Source organism: Truncatella angustata (assembly GCF_020726525.1).
Source record: "Truncatella angustata strain MPI-SDFR-AT-0073 chromosome Unknown BKA67scaffold_1, whole genome shotgun sequence".
Classification (NCBI taxonomy): Eukaryota; Fungi; Ascomycota; class Sordariomycetes; order Amphisphaeriales; family Sporocadaceae; genus Truncatella; species Truncatella angustata.
In genome coordinates, this window is record NW_025763381.1 from 5,608,120 (window position 1) to 5,625,461 (window position 17,342).

At 52.0% G+C, this 17,342-nt stretch overlaps 6 protein-coding genes across 6 annotated transcripts; 1 reads left to right on the top strand and 5 right to left on the bottom strand.

Annotated features, from left to right (window-relative positions):
- Positions 1-1,996: 1,996 nt before the first annotated feature.
- BKA67DRAFT_589961 (diacylglycerol acyltransferase) lies at positions 1,997-3,067 on the bottom strand (the record flags this gene model as incomplete). The annotated part of the gene is made up of 1 exon (XM_046104532.1): positions 1,997-3,067. The coding sequence occupies one exon, from the start codon at positions 3,065-3,067 to the stop codon at positions 1,997-1,999; it is 1,071 nt and encodes a 356-aa protein (XP_045964726.1).
- Positions 3,068-4,390: 1,323 nt separating this feature from the next.
- Positions 4,391-6,445, top strand: BKA67DRAFT_548574 (glycoprotease pgp1). The gene is made up of 2 exons (XM_046101524.1): positions 4,391-4,632; positions 4,684-6,445. Exon 2 carries the CDS (start codon positions 4,807-4,809, stop codon positions 6,322-6,324), a length of 1,518 nt encoding a protein of 505 aa, XP_045964727.1. The 5' UTR covers positions 4,391-4,632; positions 4,684-4,806; the 3' UTR covers positions 6,325-6,445.
- On the bottom strand, positions 6,446-8,033 carry BKA67DRAFT_598398 (nucleophile aminohydrolase). The gene is made up of 2 exons (XM_046105310.1): positions 7,621-8,033; positions 6,446-7,535 (listed from the first exon to the last, which is right to left on the bottom strand). The coding sequence occupies exons 1-2, from the start codon at positions 7,756-7,758 to the stop codon at positions 6,804-6,806; spliced, it is 870 nt and encodes a 289-aa protein (XP_045964728.1). The 5' UTR covers positions 7,759-8,033; the 3' UTR covers positions 6,446-6,803.
- A 2,108-nt stretch (positions 8,034-10,141) lies between these two features.
- On the bottom strand, positions 10,142-11,689 carry BKA67DRAFT_548577 (uncharacterized protein). The gene is made up of 2 exons (XM_046101525.1): positions 11,088-11,689; positions 10,142-11,016 (listed from the first exon to the last, which is right to left on the bottom strand). Exons 1-2 carry the CDS (start codon positions 11,441-11,443, stop codon positions 10,314-10,316), a joined length of 1,059 nt encoding a protein of 352 aa, XP_045964729.1. The 5' UTR covers positions 11,444-11,689; the 3' UTR covers positions 10,142-10,313.
- Positions 11,690-12,457: 768 nt separating this feature from the next.
- On the bottom strand, positions 12,458-15,115 carry BKA67DRAFT_653768 (Rad17 cell cycle checkpoint protein-domain-containing protein; the record flags this gene model as incomplete). The annotated part of the gene is made up of 1 exon (XM_046106435.1): positions 12,458-15,115. One exon carries the CDS (start codon positions 15,113-15,115, stop codon positions 12,458-12,460), a length of 2,658 nt encoding a protein of 885 aa, XP_045964730.1.
- A 288-nt stretch (positions 15,116-15,403) lies between these two features.
- Positions 15,404-17,320, bottom strand: BKA67DRAFT_548580 (uncharacterized protein). The gene is made up of 2 exons (XM_046101526.1): positions 15,972-17,320; positions 15,404-15,921 (listed from the first exon to the last, which is right to left on the bottom strand). Exons 1-2 carry the CDS (start codon positions 17,203-17,205, stop codon positions 15,815-15,817), a joined length of 1,341 nt encoding a protein of 446 aa, XP_045964731.1. The 5' UTR covers positions 17,206-17,320; the 3' UTR covers positions 15,404-15,814.
- Between the last annotated feature and the right edge of the window lie 22 nt (positions 17,321-17,342).

Below are 17,342 nucleotides of genomic sequence, written 5' to 3' on the forward strand. Positions count from 1 at the left end.
GCCCATGTAATTTCACCTACTGAGCAGCGCATGACGCTCTGCAGCAAGCCCTGGCGATCCATTCATTTGCTGGTCACCTTTTTTAGCTCGGGTTCTGGACAGGAAACGGATTCGAGCGGACAGCCTGCCACCTGCTACTACTAACTACATAGTCCATGGCATGTAGCGAACTTGGCCAACTAGTCCTGTCCTAACCTGTCCTGTCCTAACCTTGGTCGATTACTCTTACTGTGCACTTTGGTACCTGCCCTTGATGGTACTTCAGAGCCCCTGAAGTCAAACCAACAAAAATCCGCAGCCATTTGAATTTGAATTTGATTTAAATGCAGGGTCTTGGCACCCGCTCCTTGCATTGTGGCTCGCACAAGCTCGCAGGAGGAACACAAGCAGATCCTTTACCGCCATAGGAAATCGCCGCACATCATTTTGTTGGAGAAACGGATTGGAAAAAAAAAACAATGGGCCTTGGAGCTGGTTCTAGATTGCATCAATCCTCTGACAATCAATTGACAGTGCCGCAAGTTGTAACTATGTAAACAAACCAAACTCTAGGGAGCCCAACCCAGGCCAGCCCGGGAAATATCAAAGCCGGGAGGGGTGCGCATGGCACAAGAACCTTCCCGCTCAGGGGGTTTTTGCAAACTGAGCGCGTGAGCAACAGCCGCGGATCTGGAATTGATTAGTCCTTGGCGGGAAAGGCGGACTTTTTCGCTGGTCGGCCGCGAACCCGAACCCGAATCCCCCGAATTCTTGACCTCGCGAAACCATCCAAAAAGAACACGGAACAAAACAAAAAAACCTGGGGCAGTGGAGCCCGCAGCTTCTTACTTGGCTACTATAGGTTACACGTTACACAGTACTTGTTGTTGGCTATCATCAACTGGCCCACACATCTGAGGTCACTCTTCCCCCTCCCCGACTATGATGTACTGCAATGTATGCTCGTTCTCTCAGCGGTGTCATCACCTGCAGCTCCCAGGGTCGGTCTAGAACGGGCTACCTGACACGCGCGTGCCATGTGTAAGCTATGGTCTGCTGTGTATGTATTTCACCTAACTCAAGGGCCACCACTGCAGACAACGGAGCGATCATGATGAGAAACGAAGGAAAACAATTATCCGCACGCCCCGCCACATGTGAATCCCGTCTGGCTGTTCCGTCGCCTCCCCATGTTCGACAGCTAACGAGGCAATTTAAACTGTGTAAGCAACACGAACTTGCAATCATAGTCAAGGCACCACTGACAGACACACACTTTGACGGTGAGGAACTTAAGCTATCAATAGCACGACGCGCTACTGGGGCCTTTAAGCTCCGGCACCCGCCCCAATACTAGGAGCGGCGCGTTGCTGCTTTTAATTATGACCACATGGGAATGATGCCCACGAGCGTGTTTGTGTGCTATATTCCCCACGCATCTATGTGCATACCTAGACTAGGCCAAACCCCAAGTTTTCGCAATCGACGATTACTCAAGTCGGCCCTCGATCCTACTGCATGCCTACTTGTCCACATATAATGGGCTTGGACCCTCCCCATGTTATCCATCTTCAGCTGAAAGCAAACCGAGGCGCGGTGCATGAGCCAATGACATCAACACCATGTAAACAGATGCACTACTCTATGCCCAGTTACCCGAAATTGCAATAGGGGTCTCTCCTACTTGCTGCATTCCGAGGCCGTCGACTTCCCAGCGCATATTGACGCCCGGGTGGTCTAAATAATGAAGTGATTTGGAGCTAGGATTGGGAAGAATTGTGCTGAATTAATGCATGCTGCGGATGTGGTTGCTTCTCACTCTGTCACTGGATGGTTGTGTAATTTTCATCTTGTATTTCAAAGGAGATTCGAGTCGACGATGTAGTGATACGTGTTATTCTATAGCTATAAACGATAGCGCCAACGGTCTCTATGATATTAGTAAAACGACCTGCGCGGAATTCCACCATGTTGGTAAGGTGTATGTATGCCCGATACATGTGTGCACCTGACACCATTACAGAATTTCCAATTCCTCCTGCCTATCCCCTGCAAACTCGTCCTTGTACCGGTCCCAAAGCTTCAATAACTCCTCCACGTACAGTTCATGTAGGCGATCGATCTCTTGGTCATCAATCCGTTTGTACTGTTGCACCTTGATTGGTGCGCCGACGACAATATTCAAGGAGTGACGGTACGGCATAAGCCCGACATCATAGTTGAAGATGCCTCGGCCGTGTAAGAAAGGCAGCGTAAACTTCCATACCTTTAAGATGAACATCTGGATCTTGTGCACTACAGGATGCTCCTTGGGGCGGAGCTGGTCGTACAGATCGTTCTCGCCAAATGCCAGAACAGGGACGAGATCAGCACCTGTGCGAACTGCGAGTTTGATAAAGCCCTTGCGCTCTTTCAGGATAAGACGCAGCTGTCCGGGCTGCGCTTCGAGGGACTCACGAGCCCCACCTATGACAATGGTCACGGCCCTGCCCATGCCCTCGTTGTTTGGGCCTCCCCTCGTCAGAATGTTGGCGATGGAGTCCTTGGACACAGAGCGAAGACCCATTGCCATGACATAGTCGCGATAAATCGGGATGCGGAAGTTGCTGTCCAAGGTGAGCAAGCTGTTGGTGATGCCAGGAAACTTTTCGGCGAACCCCAGAGCCTCAGTCGCGAATGCGGCCCAGGCGCCATGAGAAATGATACCATGGGGGTGGTAGCCAAAGATATACTTCCTTGTGGGCGGCAGATCATGGGTTTTGTGAAGTCGTGCGGGGAAGTATCCGGCAAAGAGATCCCAGACGTAGCTGCTCCGGAACCACTCCGACCGGTACCTGAGTGAGCCGTCGGTTGCCGCGCTTGATGTGAGCAAGTGCATCAGATACACGAGTATGAGAGGCCAGGCGAAAGGGTTGGCGCAGAAAGCGAAGAAGATGGATACGGATAGCCCGATGCAGAGACAGTGCAGCAAGACAACAAGAGTTTGCCAGCGGCGTTTAGCCGGAACGTTGAAGGGCGCCCATCTGATCTTGGTGTAGGGCTCATGTTGCTTTGGCGGCTGGTGAGTATGAACCTCTTTGATAGTCATCTCGTCCAATTCCGGGTATGAATCGTCGCTGCGGATATCACTGTCATCCCGTTCCTGCCTTTTCTCTTGGCCTTGGCCAGCATGCCCGTTTTCGCTCTCGGAATCCTCTTTCTGGCGTTTCTGATGTCCCTGTTCATCAGAGCCATATATTCCATGCTTTGGGGCCTTTTCGTCACTGGAGCCTTTTTGCAAAGCTTTGCTTTCCTTCAGGGCTTCGGTGAAGCTGACACCGTCCTGAACCTCGGAAGCCGGCTTCTCTGTCGACGGCTTCTCAAGAGAAGGGACATCAGGCTGGTCCGTATTGCCGTCAAGCCGGTTGCTGGTTGAAGCATCATCCCCGGGTCCAGGGCCGTCTTTCAATACTTGGGCAAAGCTGACCCCTTTCTGAACTTCGGAAGTAGGCGGCTCAGCCGACGGATCGGCTGAGTCTGGGTCGTGGGTCGAGTCCCCATGCCCATTGGGCTTCTCATCGCTGATGAAACCATTGACCTCGGGCTCTTTGGGCTGCTGGGTTGGAGCTTCGCTGACATGGACGAAGGATTCCTCCTTCGGTCCCTCCGGCATGGTCATTGCCTTGTCGGCACTGGAATTGCGTCTGCTTTTGGTAAGATAGAATTTTCTTGGTGGGCCGGTTGGCGATTGCGGCTCGGTATTACGTGCTTGGCGGTTGGGAGTTTGGCGGTCGCTGCGTTCAGGTGTTTCCATGCTATGGTGGTCGCCTTGCGTGGTGGCTGGGGGGTCAGCGTGATACCTCGAGATTCAAGAGGGAGATGGTCTGTGTTTCCGTTAACCGAGCGCAGACGACGGCATTCTGATCTTGTTGGCTCGCTGAGAAGCTGTGTGGAATTGAGAGCGGTGGTGTGTAAAATACAAAGGAGAGAAGACTAGTTTGGCTGCATTCTGTCGGCCGGACGGTGCAGATTATGGGCAGTTGGTGGAACGCTCGGCAAAGATGAAGCTTCTAAAACGCAATGGTAAATGCATGTGCAGACGGGACCCGCTGAGAGAGCTTCAAGAGCTTCACGAGCTTCACTAACGTTTAGCATCCCAAGGTTAGAGAGAGGGCCATGACGTCGGGAAATATATTCTGTGGCATGTGGTAGGGGCCGCTAATCACAGTAGGCCCCATTTGCATTGGGACCTTGTACTATGTATCCCAGGCTTGTTCATACATACTTTTTAATACATACGGCAGTGAGTGACCCAGCGCACCAGGTCTCATGGTGATGACCAAGACTCACAAGATAGTCACCTGACAGAAGAATAGTACAGTAATAAGTCTATTTCCACCTTACTTTGATGCACACAGGTTGATACTTTGGGACAGCGTTCACAGCACATTAGCATACAGTGGGGCGTGACTGTACTCGATATCCAACGTGTCTTTTGTCCCAATGCCAAATTAGCATGAATTATAAGCTTTTTATGAGTCCTGGTCTCACATTTTACGTTGCAGTATTTGTGCTAGAATTCTTGGGTTCCATAGGCTCGTTTGTCTGGTCCCTCTAGCAAGACTTGCGGCTCGGCCAGGTTTATGAAGGCTACATGTACTATACTACACTGCAGTATGTATGTATGCTCCGTACATACATATGTACTTCCACTGATAAGATAAGACAAAGCCGGCAAAAGCCCAGGGGTCTAGACGTCCGCAGCTTTCTTTTTGGCTTGATCCGATCTCCCATGGAACAACAAACAATGTTGCACCTCGAAGCACAACCTCGTCAAAATCTCCCTTGATGAGCGTAGCATGGTACTCAATCCGGCCACGCCTAGGGACGCCGCCTAGCCTGCTATCGCGGCATCTGCGCCCATCGCAACGGCGCAATGGCCCCGGGACCCGGCGATCCCTTCTGACCCTTGCCATCGAGTCCTCCTGCGACGACAGCTGCGTCGCCCTGCTCGACAAGACCCCCCGAGCCGCCTCGGCCCGCCTGCTCTTCAACAAGAAGATCACCTCGGACAACCGCGCCTTCCAGGGCGTCCACCCGCTCACCTCCGTGGTGTCGCACACGGCGTCGCTCGGCCCCCTGATCCAAGAGGCGCTGCGCTCGCTGCCCGTGGCGCCGCCCGTCACCATCGGCGACTACAATGCGTGGAGGAAGCTGCTGTGGGTCGACGGCGAGGTGCGGGTGAAGCCTGACTTCGTGACGGTGACGCGGGGCCCGGGCATGACGTCCAACCTGGCGACGGGCCTGAACACGGCGAAGGGGCTGGCGGCCGCGTGGGACGTCCCGCTACTGGGCGTGAACCACATGCAGGCGCACGCCCTGACGCCTCGTCTCGTGTCGGCGCTGGAGGGAGGAGGCAACGGCCAAGCAGGAGGAGAGCCATCACCACCACCAAAACCTGAGCCCTCCCCGGTGATCACGCCGGCGTACAAGGGCGGCCAGCGGCCACCACCGCCACCAGAAGAGCCCCACTCCCCAGACTTCCCTTTCCTCTCGCTCCTGGTCTCGGGCGGCCACACGCTGCTCGTGCACTCGCGCTCCCTGACCGACCACCGCATCCTCGCCCAGGCCATGAACATCGCGATCGGAGACATGATCGACAAGTGCGCGCGAACCGTCATCCCGCCCTCGCACCTCGCGGGTCTGGAAGACGTCATGTACGGTCCCCTGCTCGAGAGATTCGCCTTTCCCACCACAGGAGCAGCAGCAGCAGCGGGAGGAGGGGTCGACTCCGAGGATGCCTACGACTACACCCCGCCACCGCGCCGCGCCGACGAGATCAAGGTCTTCGACTCGGGCCGGGGCTGGACGCTGACGCCGCCTCTGAGCGGCACGACGGCCATGGCCTACGACTTTGCGGGCTTCAACAGCCAGGTGCAGCGCACGGTCGAGGCCCACCCGGACATGTCGCTGGAGGACCGGCGGCTCGTGGCCAAGCACGCGATGCGGCTGGCCTTCGAGCATCTGGTATCCCGGCTGCTGTTCGTGCTGAAGGACAACCCCCAGTATGCCGACATCAAGACTGTAGTGGTGGCCGGGGGGGTCGCCAGCAACAAGTATCTTATGCATATTCTGAAGCGAATGCTAGAGGTCAGGGGTCACGGGCATCTGGCAGTCAGCGCGCCTCCGCCGGCTTTGTGTACTGACAATGCTGCCATGATCGCATGGACCGGCATGGAGATGTATGAGGCAGGCTGGCGGAGTAAGATGGATATTCTGGTCATGAGGAAATGGCCAGTTGACCCGACAGCCGAGGGAGGCGGTATCTTGGGCGCTCCAGGCTGGGTCAACGTCAAGAAAGTGTAAAAGGCTGCTTGTCCGTTTACGAAGAAACATTGTGAAGGCACCGTTTCACAAGATGCGGGTATGGACATGTGTATCATAATAGCATAGAATTCGTGGGGGGAAAATCTAGAAGCACTCAATACCTTGGTTGTACATTTACATGGTCTTACTCTTTCCCCCGGATCGCCCGAATGTGATGGCCTGCCCGACTGTGACGCCTTTTCTGATTCCAATGCATGTTCGGAGTGTAAAGCCCCCTCTGAATCGGAGTCGGAGCCAGGCTGTGCTTGAGTTTGGTGTAGAGAATTATGTCTAGGTCTAGGATCCATCTATCCCAGAGCTTCCAAGTGTTCTATCACGGGCGAGTTGAATGGGCCTCGGGGAGACCACGGAATACGCATCAAAACATTCCAGATAGCCTGCAGTCCTTCCTGGGTGTAGGGCATGCCTTGTCTACATCTGAGTGTCAAGGTGTCCTTCCAAGTGACCTAGTCAGCATCCTACACTCGGTCACCCACGAAGTCGGCTGTGACGTTGGAGAACTCGCCGCTCTCCAGCTTCGTCTTCCAGAATATGGGGTTGGTGTCGCTGAAACCGTGCTTCTCCCAGCCTGCCTCCTTGACGTGATACAAGTTGATGAAACCACCGGAGTAAGCATCTCGGTGGGTGGCGGCCAGGATACTTCTGCTGCCCAGAGCCAGAGCCTCCTCGTCGGTAAGATCGTACCTGTACTCGGCGTCGAGCACACCGTAGGCGAAGGTCTGACCGGAACCGACACAGAACAGGTTGCCAGCGAGCCTTGTGCCGTCGCTGTCGATGTAGTACAAGGCGGGGCCCTCCTCCTTGGTGACACCGGCGCACATGGTGCCCATGGACAGGCCCTGGCCCTTGTACTGGTAGACGAGGTTGGCGAGGATCTTGGAGGCGGCGGCGACCGAGATGCGGCGCTTGTGTCGGAGCTCGTGCAGACGGCACTGCATGCCCAGCCATGCGAGCCAGTATTGACAGTCGGCGGCGCCTCCGGCCATGGTGCCCAGCATCTTGTCGTTGATTTCGATGACCTTCTTGACGGTCTGCGAGGCGATCCAGTTGCCGGCTGTGGCTCGGGAATCCGTGGCGACGATGATACCGCCCTGGAAGCGGAAGGCTAGAGTTGTGGTACCGTGAGCGATCTTGATGGGACATTGCGGGTTGGAATGGTCATCCGTTGCGGCGCGGAGCCAAGCCGAGGGCTGCGAGACGAGTGAATGGTCAGCTTGGGCGTTCGGAGCGCGGTTGCTGGCGGCTGCAATGCACTGCAGGAGGACAGAGGCTTACTTGTGCTATGGGGGGCATGGCAAACTTCAGAGACAGGGTGGCGGTGCTATCATCGTGGAGCTCATCGTGCTGGTCGTCGACATGGGTCTCTGCTAAGAAGGCAGCCGGGCGACTGTATCGGGCGACAAGGGTATCCATATTGCGGTTGTGGGTAGAGATCGAGAGACGACAAAGAAATGTCGGTCGGTTTCCAGAATCAAGGTGTGGTGTGTTGGGGGCTCTAGACGGTGGTGATACACGGGGCGATGGACAAGAAGAAGGAGAAGGAGAAGGAGGATACGGGCGTGGGTTTGAGGTGATGGTTGACGTTTGAGGCCGGCGTTGACGTTGACAAGGCTTGCCTTGCGCTTGCTGCTGCTGCTACTGCTTGCTACTGCTGCAGTGGCCGCCGCTGCTAACTTGGGACAGAGCTGCTACGGCTCAAGCTCAAGCTCAAGGCAGCTGGTCTCACGCGTCGTCGAGCTCCCACAGGCGCTCCTTGAAAGGTGAGGAGGTCTCCGCCGCAGAGTGATCTGTGCACGTGTTTAGGTTAGTCTAGTCTCGAGTAGTCTACTGTGGTAGGCTAAGGTTAGTTGGACAACCGACCAGGCAAGGGTCAGGGTCGCAACCCACCATAAACCAGTAGTTATAGTCCGTATAATACATGCACGCAGCGCCAGTCTCGCAGCATCCGTTTTCTGTCATCGTCGTGGGGGAAATACAAATGGCCAGTTAGGAAACCCCATCAGGTTCGACTTCACACGAGATTGTGCGGCTTCAAGACTGCGTGGCTTCAGAGGTCGAAAGAGGTGTTCGCCTTGAGGCTTTAGTTGGACGAAAGGGTCATGCGATGCACTCTTGCAATAATGCTATACGGCAACTCGATTTCGCTTGCCAGTCCGCCCACATCAAGGCATCCAATGCTTAGGTCAGTTAACTTGCCTTGGGAGAAACGCCGGTGGTTAGGTTGGGCGAGACACTGCTATCCAGCTCAGTCTAGGCTCTCGTAGCATTGCGTACCATAGATCTGGACTGCCCGAGGCTGTTCGCTTTGCAGACATGAGAGACGAGCCTTGGCTGCAGATTCCGTAGACCATCACGTCCAAGTTCACACTGGCCTATGTAATTTCAGATCAGCCAAGCACACAAGTTCTAGCTGTAATCAGGCGCCATATTTCGTCTACAGTATTCGTTCGCCGAATCTCTACTGCCACCGCTATCTTAACCGCAAGGAAGCTAGTTGGTGCAAGACGAGAAACAGCTAAATCAACATTAACTGTAGTCATGATTCGAACACGCTGATTTGAAGCCGAGCCAACCCTTTTCCTTGAGAAATCAGACATGACAGTCAGGATGTATAGATGTTACAATTTTCCCTCCCAGTAGTTGGCCGCAATGATCTGTAGAGCCACATGTGGCGCCGCCTCCAGTGATGCCTTGTGCTGCCAGGTCCGAAAGAGTGAGAACAGAAAATAAATCATTCACTGCTGCCTACGCCCAGGATATCACCTCTTGTATACGTAGCTGGATTAGATAAAACCATAAGCCGGGGGCAGGTGGGTTCTGATTCAGAGGTCACTCCGTAGCATACGTCATCTCGAATAAATAGTGCTGTGTTGGGGTTAAGAGATTTCCTCCATAGTAAGGCCACATTAGGCTTCAACTAATTATATCCTATTCGAACAGGAAAGGCATGCGAGATATACCCGACCTGACAACCTTACATTGCTGCCGCTGCTCTTTAACCACCGCCTTGTGTCCCAAAATAGTGCAGAGATTCTTCTTACGCAGCAAATGTCTCAGAAACCTAATACAAGTCCCGGTAGGTTATATCTTTAGTAGGAAGTTAGGCATGTCTTGTTCATCATAGTCGGTTCTATGCCGCTGTGTTGTTCGCGGCTCTATTCCATCCCGAGCGTTGTCTCTAAATATGTGATAACTCGTGTCTGATCTGCAATCGATTCATATTGCGTGTCCTGCCAAATTTTTTCTGTTCATTTGGCCTCGTTGAAAATCGCCTGCTACCGGAGCTCCTAGAACAAATGCCACCTTCTACAACCACCATCGTAAGGCATGGTATTTCCGTCCATTAAAGAAAATTTTCCATTGATTGCAAGTGCATAGGATAAAATACCGGGCATTATGCGATGGGATCGCTCTCCCTTACTAATGGAACCAATGGTGAGAGATTTATGTTGATTATAAACTGTTTGGTATTAGTGTTATACAAGATCAACTCGAGAATCAGGTGAGCGGCTGTCGCTACTAACTAACGACAACATAATTACACAATTATAAGCACTAGAATATAAATTAATGCGAGAAACGAAAGCTGCGAAGGGTAACAAGAAGAGAAATGTATACAAAAGCTGTGCTCACAGTTTATTACGACATTGCTCCTTACAGGTTCAAGGCTAGCTTGTGCCCATTATATTAATGCGGATGCTAAGGTCGTTCTTATTAAAGCATTATGATAAAGCTTAAGATTCATTCCTTCATAATCAATCAATTATAGATGTAAATTTAAGAATATCTTAATATTCATGTGTCAAGTTACTACAATTCAGAGTTTCGCTTCCTTAGTGATATTTAGGTAGTATATACTTGAGTATCCGTTTTGTTGTAATAGCGGGTACGAGGTTAGGCATTCTTCGCCAAGGCCATACATGCTTTTAAACTTGAGAATGTAATGAGGTCAATTAGTGCTTAACCATTCATCTGCTAATCCCGCCCCCAGCTCCAGGCGGAGGTGGCGGTTGAGGACCTTTTCCTTTGTTTGAGTCCCAGTAATTTTCACCCCGGGAACTGGTGGTAATACCATATGCAGCGTAAGAGTCCTGAGACTTAGTCAAGTCCGCATATCCTGTTCCATGTTTGACGGTATAACCCCCACTCCCACTCCCCCTTGGAGTATTACCGCTATTTCCGTAATTAGAGCCAGGAAGCTGTAGCGAGGCCAAGCTCGGGAGTCTTTGTCCAGAATTGACGTTATAAGTCCTGCTCCCACTCGAAGTAGTATTGATATTACCGTAAGCAGGGTAAGATTTTTGGGACGTAGCTAGGTCTGTATGTCCTGTTCCATAACTGACGGCATGGCCCCTGCTCCCGCTCGGAGTATTACCGATATTACCGTGGTTAGAACTGGGAAGCTGTAATGACGCCAAGCTCGGGAGCCCTGCTTCATCGCCGGTGCCATGACCTCCAGGCCAACCTGGCATGCCGCCGACACCAAAGTTGCTATTGCTGGAGCTGCTGGCACTGTCTTTGCCAACGTCAGCACCCATGCCTGGCGTCACGATTACTGAAGCCAATCGGTCCAGTCCGGGATATTGAAGAACCGAATTTACATCATCCACTGAATCATGGACTCTCCTATCGATTGTACCTAGCTGGCGTGGGTCCCCCAGCCAGCCCCAACTATACTCTCTCCGTCAGCATGCTGTTACACCTTTGCGTGAGCCATCGAAATAAGGGGACCTTGCACTGACTTCCAGTGTGCTATTACCGGGGTGATAGCCCGTGAAGCATCATTGATAGACCAAAAACGGTTGGTAAGCACGCCAACGTAACGCCAGGCACCTTGTTCTGATCGGCCGTTACGTTGGAATACAACAGTGTCGAAAGTCACTCTTGGCATCACATATGGTACCGTCCTTCGGGGATTGTAACGACCATGTAGGGGAAACAGAAGCAATTGGGATTGCCCACAACTATGAGCATCCCAGTTAGCGTCACCAATGTTTGGTCGTTGATGAACAACTCCCCTCGGTGGGGCAGAGTAATTGGGAAGTCGCGATGGCCAAATTTTGCCATTAACTTCCATCTTGGTGGCCTCCTCCGCCATTTGAGCCCCTTGCGACAAGGCAGCAAATATCGTGTTCCTGTTGTAGTACGTGACTTGATTCTCATTTGCCACCTCTGTCGTTCCCTGTTGTTGTGGATCCTGTTTGTGAGATACGTTAGTTCAGAACTAATCGAAAATACCACAGGCATCGCATGATCACGGTACTGTCATGCCTCTGCGCAGTATACCGTTTCATATTCTCATAATATCTTTGTTTGGGCTAGGCGTACTTGTACATAAACCCCGTAAGGAATTTGGTTGTTAGGGTTATCCCTATCATATGAGTAGACATCGTCCCAAGGGAATCGCCCACGGCTGTTCCACGTCATACGACCAGAAAAGCGTTTGTTGCTAGGCTGTTCTTTCGGGATGGCAGCTGCCCAGACCACAAAAAGGGTTATGAAGACCAGGGTTTTCTATGAATAGTCATTGGTCAAGGGCATTTCAACGACTCTGGCATTGACTTACACTCACCATCGAGGCAGTTGCAGCAGTAACCAGGAGAGTATGGGTCGGTATGGTGTGTAGTGGTCACCTTGTCGGCGATGGGCGTGTGTGTCATCAATGGATGGCTGGCTGGTTGGGTGAGTGAGGCATGGTGGACAAGCTGGAGTGGCTTTCTTATATAGACAAACGACGTGGCCGTGATTGTCATTGAATGTGCAAGCTCGAAAGGGAATCAGAGATGAGAAGATATCGTGACTTTGCTCTTGCAGTTGTTGGCCCGTAGAATGAAGAGTGCTCTACTATCATCCTTGTGTGATTTTTGTGACAGTAGTAGCTAGTAGGCAAGCACGATTACCAACTGGTCATCATTCGCATATCAAAAAGCATTCTCGGTGCAGCAAAATAACTGAATCATTTCCAAGAACTTATCACCCTTTGCATATGCAGATCCCAGACTACATTCAAAGGGGTCGGGTCATTGGAATGTGCTACCCTTGTGTTGAAGCCAGATCATCTGAAGCGAGCGGCTCGTTCCTAAAAGCACAATGTCGCCTCACACTCTTTTCATCAGTCGTCTTCTATGTCGTCATAACTTATCACTAGTGACTGTACTGGTAAGTCCGCCACCGAAACGTCTTTGCCCTTCTGCCGTACCCCCATACTTTTTTTTAATGGCGATTGCTCATCGGCTGCCTTGTCTGTGGCCCATGCGTCTCCATCAGCTGGGTACACTTCATCTCCTTCTACGGCAGCGTCCTCATCACCACCCCCATTGACACCGGAAAAAGATACTACCTTCTCCAATTCCTTGAGCCTGAAGTTGCTGACAGTACCCTTCTTGCGTCTCGCGATGTGGGCCAGGTACGGAAGACGTTCCAGCAAAAGTTCATTACGCGCAGAATTCCCCAAAGAAAGTAAAGGAGGCGCCGAATCTCCTTGTGGTTTGGCTGAGGTGTGGCTCTGGACACCTGATTTCTTCGGGCCCTGTTTGTCCATCCAACTACCAGAGTCGTTGGGTTTTGGCTTTCTAAACACCGTCGCACCCTCTGTAACATCGTACGTGACAGTCTCCTCCTCTCCCGTCAGTAGTCTGGTAGACCAAAGATCTACCACGCTTTCTAGTTCTTCCTTTTCCCGCCAGAGCTTGAGACTGGTAGGGTAGAACATCTTGTGCGCATCTCCGCCGCCCCTGTGAGCAGTTGTACCTATCCTTTTCACCGGATAAGGCAATGAGAATAACATACCACGTGTTGCAACTTGAAATGTGATTTCTTCCTGTTTCAGAACGTGACTAGCGGAATCCCTTCCGCCAAATCCACCAAAGCCCCGCCCGCCAAAAAAAATGTCAGACGATGGACACAGCAGGTCACTATCTGACAGGTATTCGAGACATTCATTCATGTAGTCGACTGACGACGAAAGATCGCCAGGCCCAGTAGAGGAGCAAGAAAGCACATAGTTCTCATGAAGTGCTGATATGAATGTGTGCGTATCGGTGCCAGTCTCATCAACAAGACTGTCAACAGATACTTCCGAGCGCCTAGGTCGTGAGCGATGGGCCATGAAACCTGGTAACCGCTCAGCCTGACCCTCGTCTGTCTGATCAGATAGAGGCACTTCGTCTCTTTTGTTGTACATGACCTTGCCAACGGCATGAAAAATGCCGAGGCTGGCTTCCCTTTGTGAAATCAACTGCAAGCTTTCCTCTTCGCCTTTTGTTAAGGCAATGTTACTCTTTATACTCCTTTTCGGTTTGGTGAATGTGACCTTGGAGCCCCAATCTGTATCGCTGTCCCCCTTGAGACACAGAAACTCAAGTGATGAGGCCGCGCTCCGGATGTCACCAATCTCGCCCAGCCGCTTCAGAACTGTCGGACCGGGAGTACGTTTGCGGCCGGACTTTCTGGCTTCCTTCTGTACAATGAGTTCAAGAGCTGCTGACAGAAGTGTTGGCGCGATGGCATTAAACTCGATCATGGCTGCTCCAGGATGCCTTGTGATTTCAGGGCCCAATAATCGATGCACAGTGAAGCTGTCTGCAGAAGCCGATGTTGTGGTTAATAAAGTCTCCGAAATCACCATGACTACAGGTGTAATAGGATTCTTAGATCCAGAATGTGTGAATGCTGCAAGTGATGGCGTGTTCGACACAAGATAGGACATTATTGCACCTCGGAAGGATTGCAGAGCTGTAGAGGACCTTGTAAATGTGTTTGGGAACTCCTCGATCAGGATGACTTTTCGACCTGTGGCGGTGCTGGTCGTGGTTGCAGCGCTGTCGGTGTCGGTATCAAGATCCAGCTGGCTGAATTTCCCACTTCTGCCCAGGAATTCCTCGAACTGGACAGATGCCGACTGGAAACCGAGGCCGCCTGCCGATGTAGGGTTCTTCCACTCGAGCAGCTCGCAACGCATGTCTCTCGCAAGAAGCTTTACCGTCGTGGTTTTGCCAGTCCCCGCAGCTCCCTTCAGTATTAGAAGACGCTGGCGCAGCCTTCCGGCTGTTACATCCTCGAGCCACTTGCGCACATCAGCCACCTTTCTCTTGTGTACTGCAAGCTCGTCCAAGTTGACAGGCCCGAAGCGTTCTGACCATGGCCTCTGGTCAATCTCAGGCGCTGGTTCCCGAGCAGGTTTCGGAGGCCTCAAGAATCTTTGGCTCACGGTGAGTGCGCTCCCCGAGCTCGGTGTGGAATCTTTGAAGCGCTTCAATGCATTCTTGCCGATATGGCTTCCCATGGAAGCTTTGTGCTCCTTCACACCGTCATCGTCCGAAATAGGGTCGCTGAGGATGTCGTCCAGCTTGGTCGGTACATCAGCCGGTGTTCGCTCAGCTTGCCTCGAGAATAGAGTCTTGATATCCGCTGTTTTGCCTCTGTCGTCGAGCTTGGTCCGTGATGGGCGTGTGTTTGGCTTCTCGGGGCTTGCGCTTGTACTTGTGCTAACACTCCTGGTTGCAGCTCTGTTCGGCCCATTGCTCCTCAGCTGCAGAGCCTTCACGGCAGGCTTGGATGTTTGCGTGGTTGGTGCAGGCGGTCTGGCAGGCTTCCTAGCGATTGGGCTGGGCGAGTCCGAAGCCAACCGGGTCGCAGCCGGGGCAGAGTTGCTCGGGCGTTCGGGTGATGAGAACAGATAGTTAGCCAGTGTGTTTTGCTTCGGCTTGGCTTCTCCTTCGTCGTCGGAGTGCACAAGATTGCGTTTGCGACGCTTGGCTGGAGGAGCCATCGCTGAGCTGTAGACAGCGGGACGGCTGCATCTGTCAATGATGTAATGGCACTGAGGAGGAGCGGAATCGACAAAGGGCGCCAATAGAGTCTATGAGAACATGGACTTCTGAGGTTTGAAGAACTGTAGGGCTTTGCTTTTAGGCTGCATTGAGCTTTCGCAGCTCGAGACAAGCTCGACCTGTGGAAGTGGTAAGAATCGAAATACTACTTGTCTGTCTGTTTGCTTGCGCCGCCGCATTTGCATTGGTACGCGTCTGTCGCGGCTGCGGCTTGAGCTTTTGGAGGTGCGTTATCAGGTGATTAGCCATTTACAATTAGTGAATACGGATACGGTACCTGGATTACAACCGAACAAACAACCTCCCCCGCCTACTACAGTTATCGTATAGTCAAGGCAATCTGAACAGAATCTTGACATATTTCATGCAGCATATAGTATATACATTTTGGAGTACCCCAGAACTCAGAACATATTTCGAACATACCTCTTGTACTTAGACTGGCCACATGTGAGACCTGTCCCGAGCCAGGTTACATTAGATTTCACATACCAAATCCAATCATCAAACGATGGTTTTTTTGCTAGTTGCTAACTGACAATTTGACATATCACATACCTAACATATCAACTTTTTCGGCCTGGCCATTCGAAACTATTCAGAGATTACGTGCTTTGAGCCTCTACCCGTAAAGCATCTCAAAACGACCATCCTTGAAAATCATCAACAAACCTCACCGCCGAAGCGAGATATCTCTCGTGCACGTCACCCCATGTTCGCGCTGCCTCTTTCATCGTGCGCACCGCTAAGTCTTGTTAGTCGTTTTGACGCTGGCTCCTGCTCTAGAAAACTTACCCTTCACGAAATGAGCATCCGTACTGAACGGACCATTCAAAGCCTTGTCCTCGACATAATTCCACCGCTTCGCTCCACCATCCCCAGAGGGAATATAGTCAGGGTCGATCTTTGGCCTCAACTCAGAGATGTAAACAGCGACGGCCAACAGCCACCATTCTCGCACAAGGTTGATGTGGAACTTCTTTGGTATAATCGGTAGGAGTACCCTCACAGCATGACTCGTCGTAAGCACATGACAGATGAAGAAATTATAAGAGTGAGTCCCTGGCGGCACCGATGCCACTAGGAAAGCTACCGCGGCTTCTTGAGAGTCTTGAAATTGCTTGACTGGGTTTTCCAGAGACCACGCGTTCCAATACTCCATCACCAGATCCTCGTGCTTCTCAAATAACACATCGAGGTTTCCTAGTGTCGGCTCACTGAATAAACCATCAAATCGACTGTCACTGGCGATTCTGTGGAAAAGCTCGAGAGGCGACGTCGACTTAAAGGAAGAAGTCCTTGTGTAAACAGGGTTGTCCAAGTACTTGTGGAGGAAGTTGTACTGTGTCGCTGCTAGGCCGAGTGCCTCCATGGCCACTTCCCGACTGTTGAATTCGTATGCATAGCCCAGGTGTATCAGGGGATGGCCGAGACCACCGATGAGACCATTCACCAGAGGCTCATCTCCTTCAAACATGAACTGCTCCACGACTTTCTTCCATTCATAGTTGTGCGTCATGGCCATGGAGTCTTCGAAGAAGTCGACATAGGCCCGTTGATATCTCTTGTCGCCGAGGAAGTCCCTCCAATCCGACATGACAACCTCTTGTGGCGACGGCTTCCATGGCTCCAGCTCCTTGATTTCCGCATCATAGATCGTGTGCAGCTGCTTGTCATTGGCTCCCAGGTGGTAAGCAGAACAGAGTATATGAGGCAAGTGGTTATCAAACTGGAGGTTATGATAGATGATGGAATGGTTCACGTGGTTTGCTCTCAGAAGGTGCTTCAGCGTCCTGGGGCGCTTCTCTGGAGCTGTCTCCACATGATGCACCTCAATGGGTGGGATGTTGATGGAGCTCGATTCGCTCGCACCGACGAAGCGGTTGACAATAGGAATGTAAGAGAATACCGAGGCCATTTCTAGACTGGGTTCCGGAACAGTAGGATTGACGAGTTTGCCTTTTTTCCAACGACGTCCTGAGCGGATCGATACTGTTGAATTATTGAGACCCCCCAAAGCTTGGGACATATGACAGTGGGGCAATTATGATGCAAATGCGGGAGAGCTAATACTGCCCAGGCCTAGCTTGACTGGCAGCTTTTGTTTTTACCTGTCAAATCCGTGGAACTGGCGTGCCGGCCGATGTAACAACCTGGTCTTCCTCG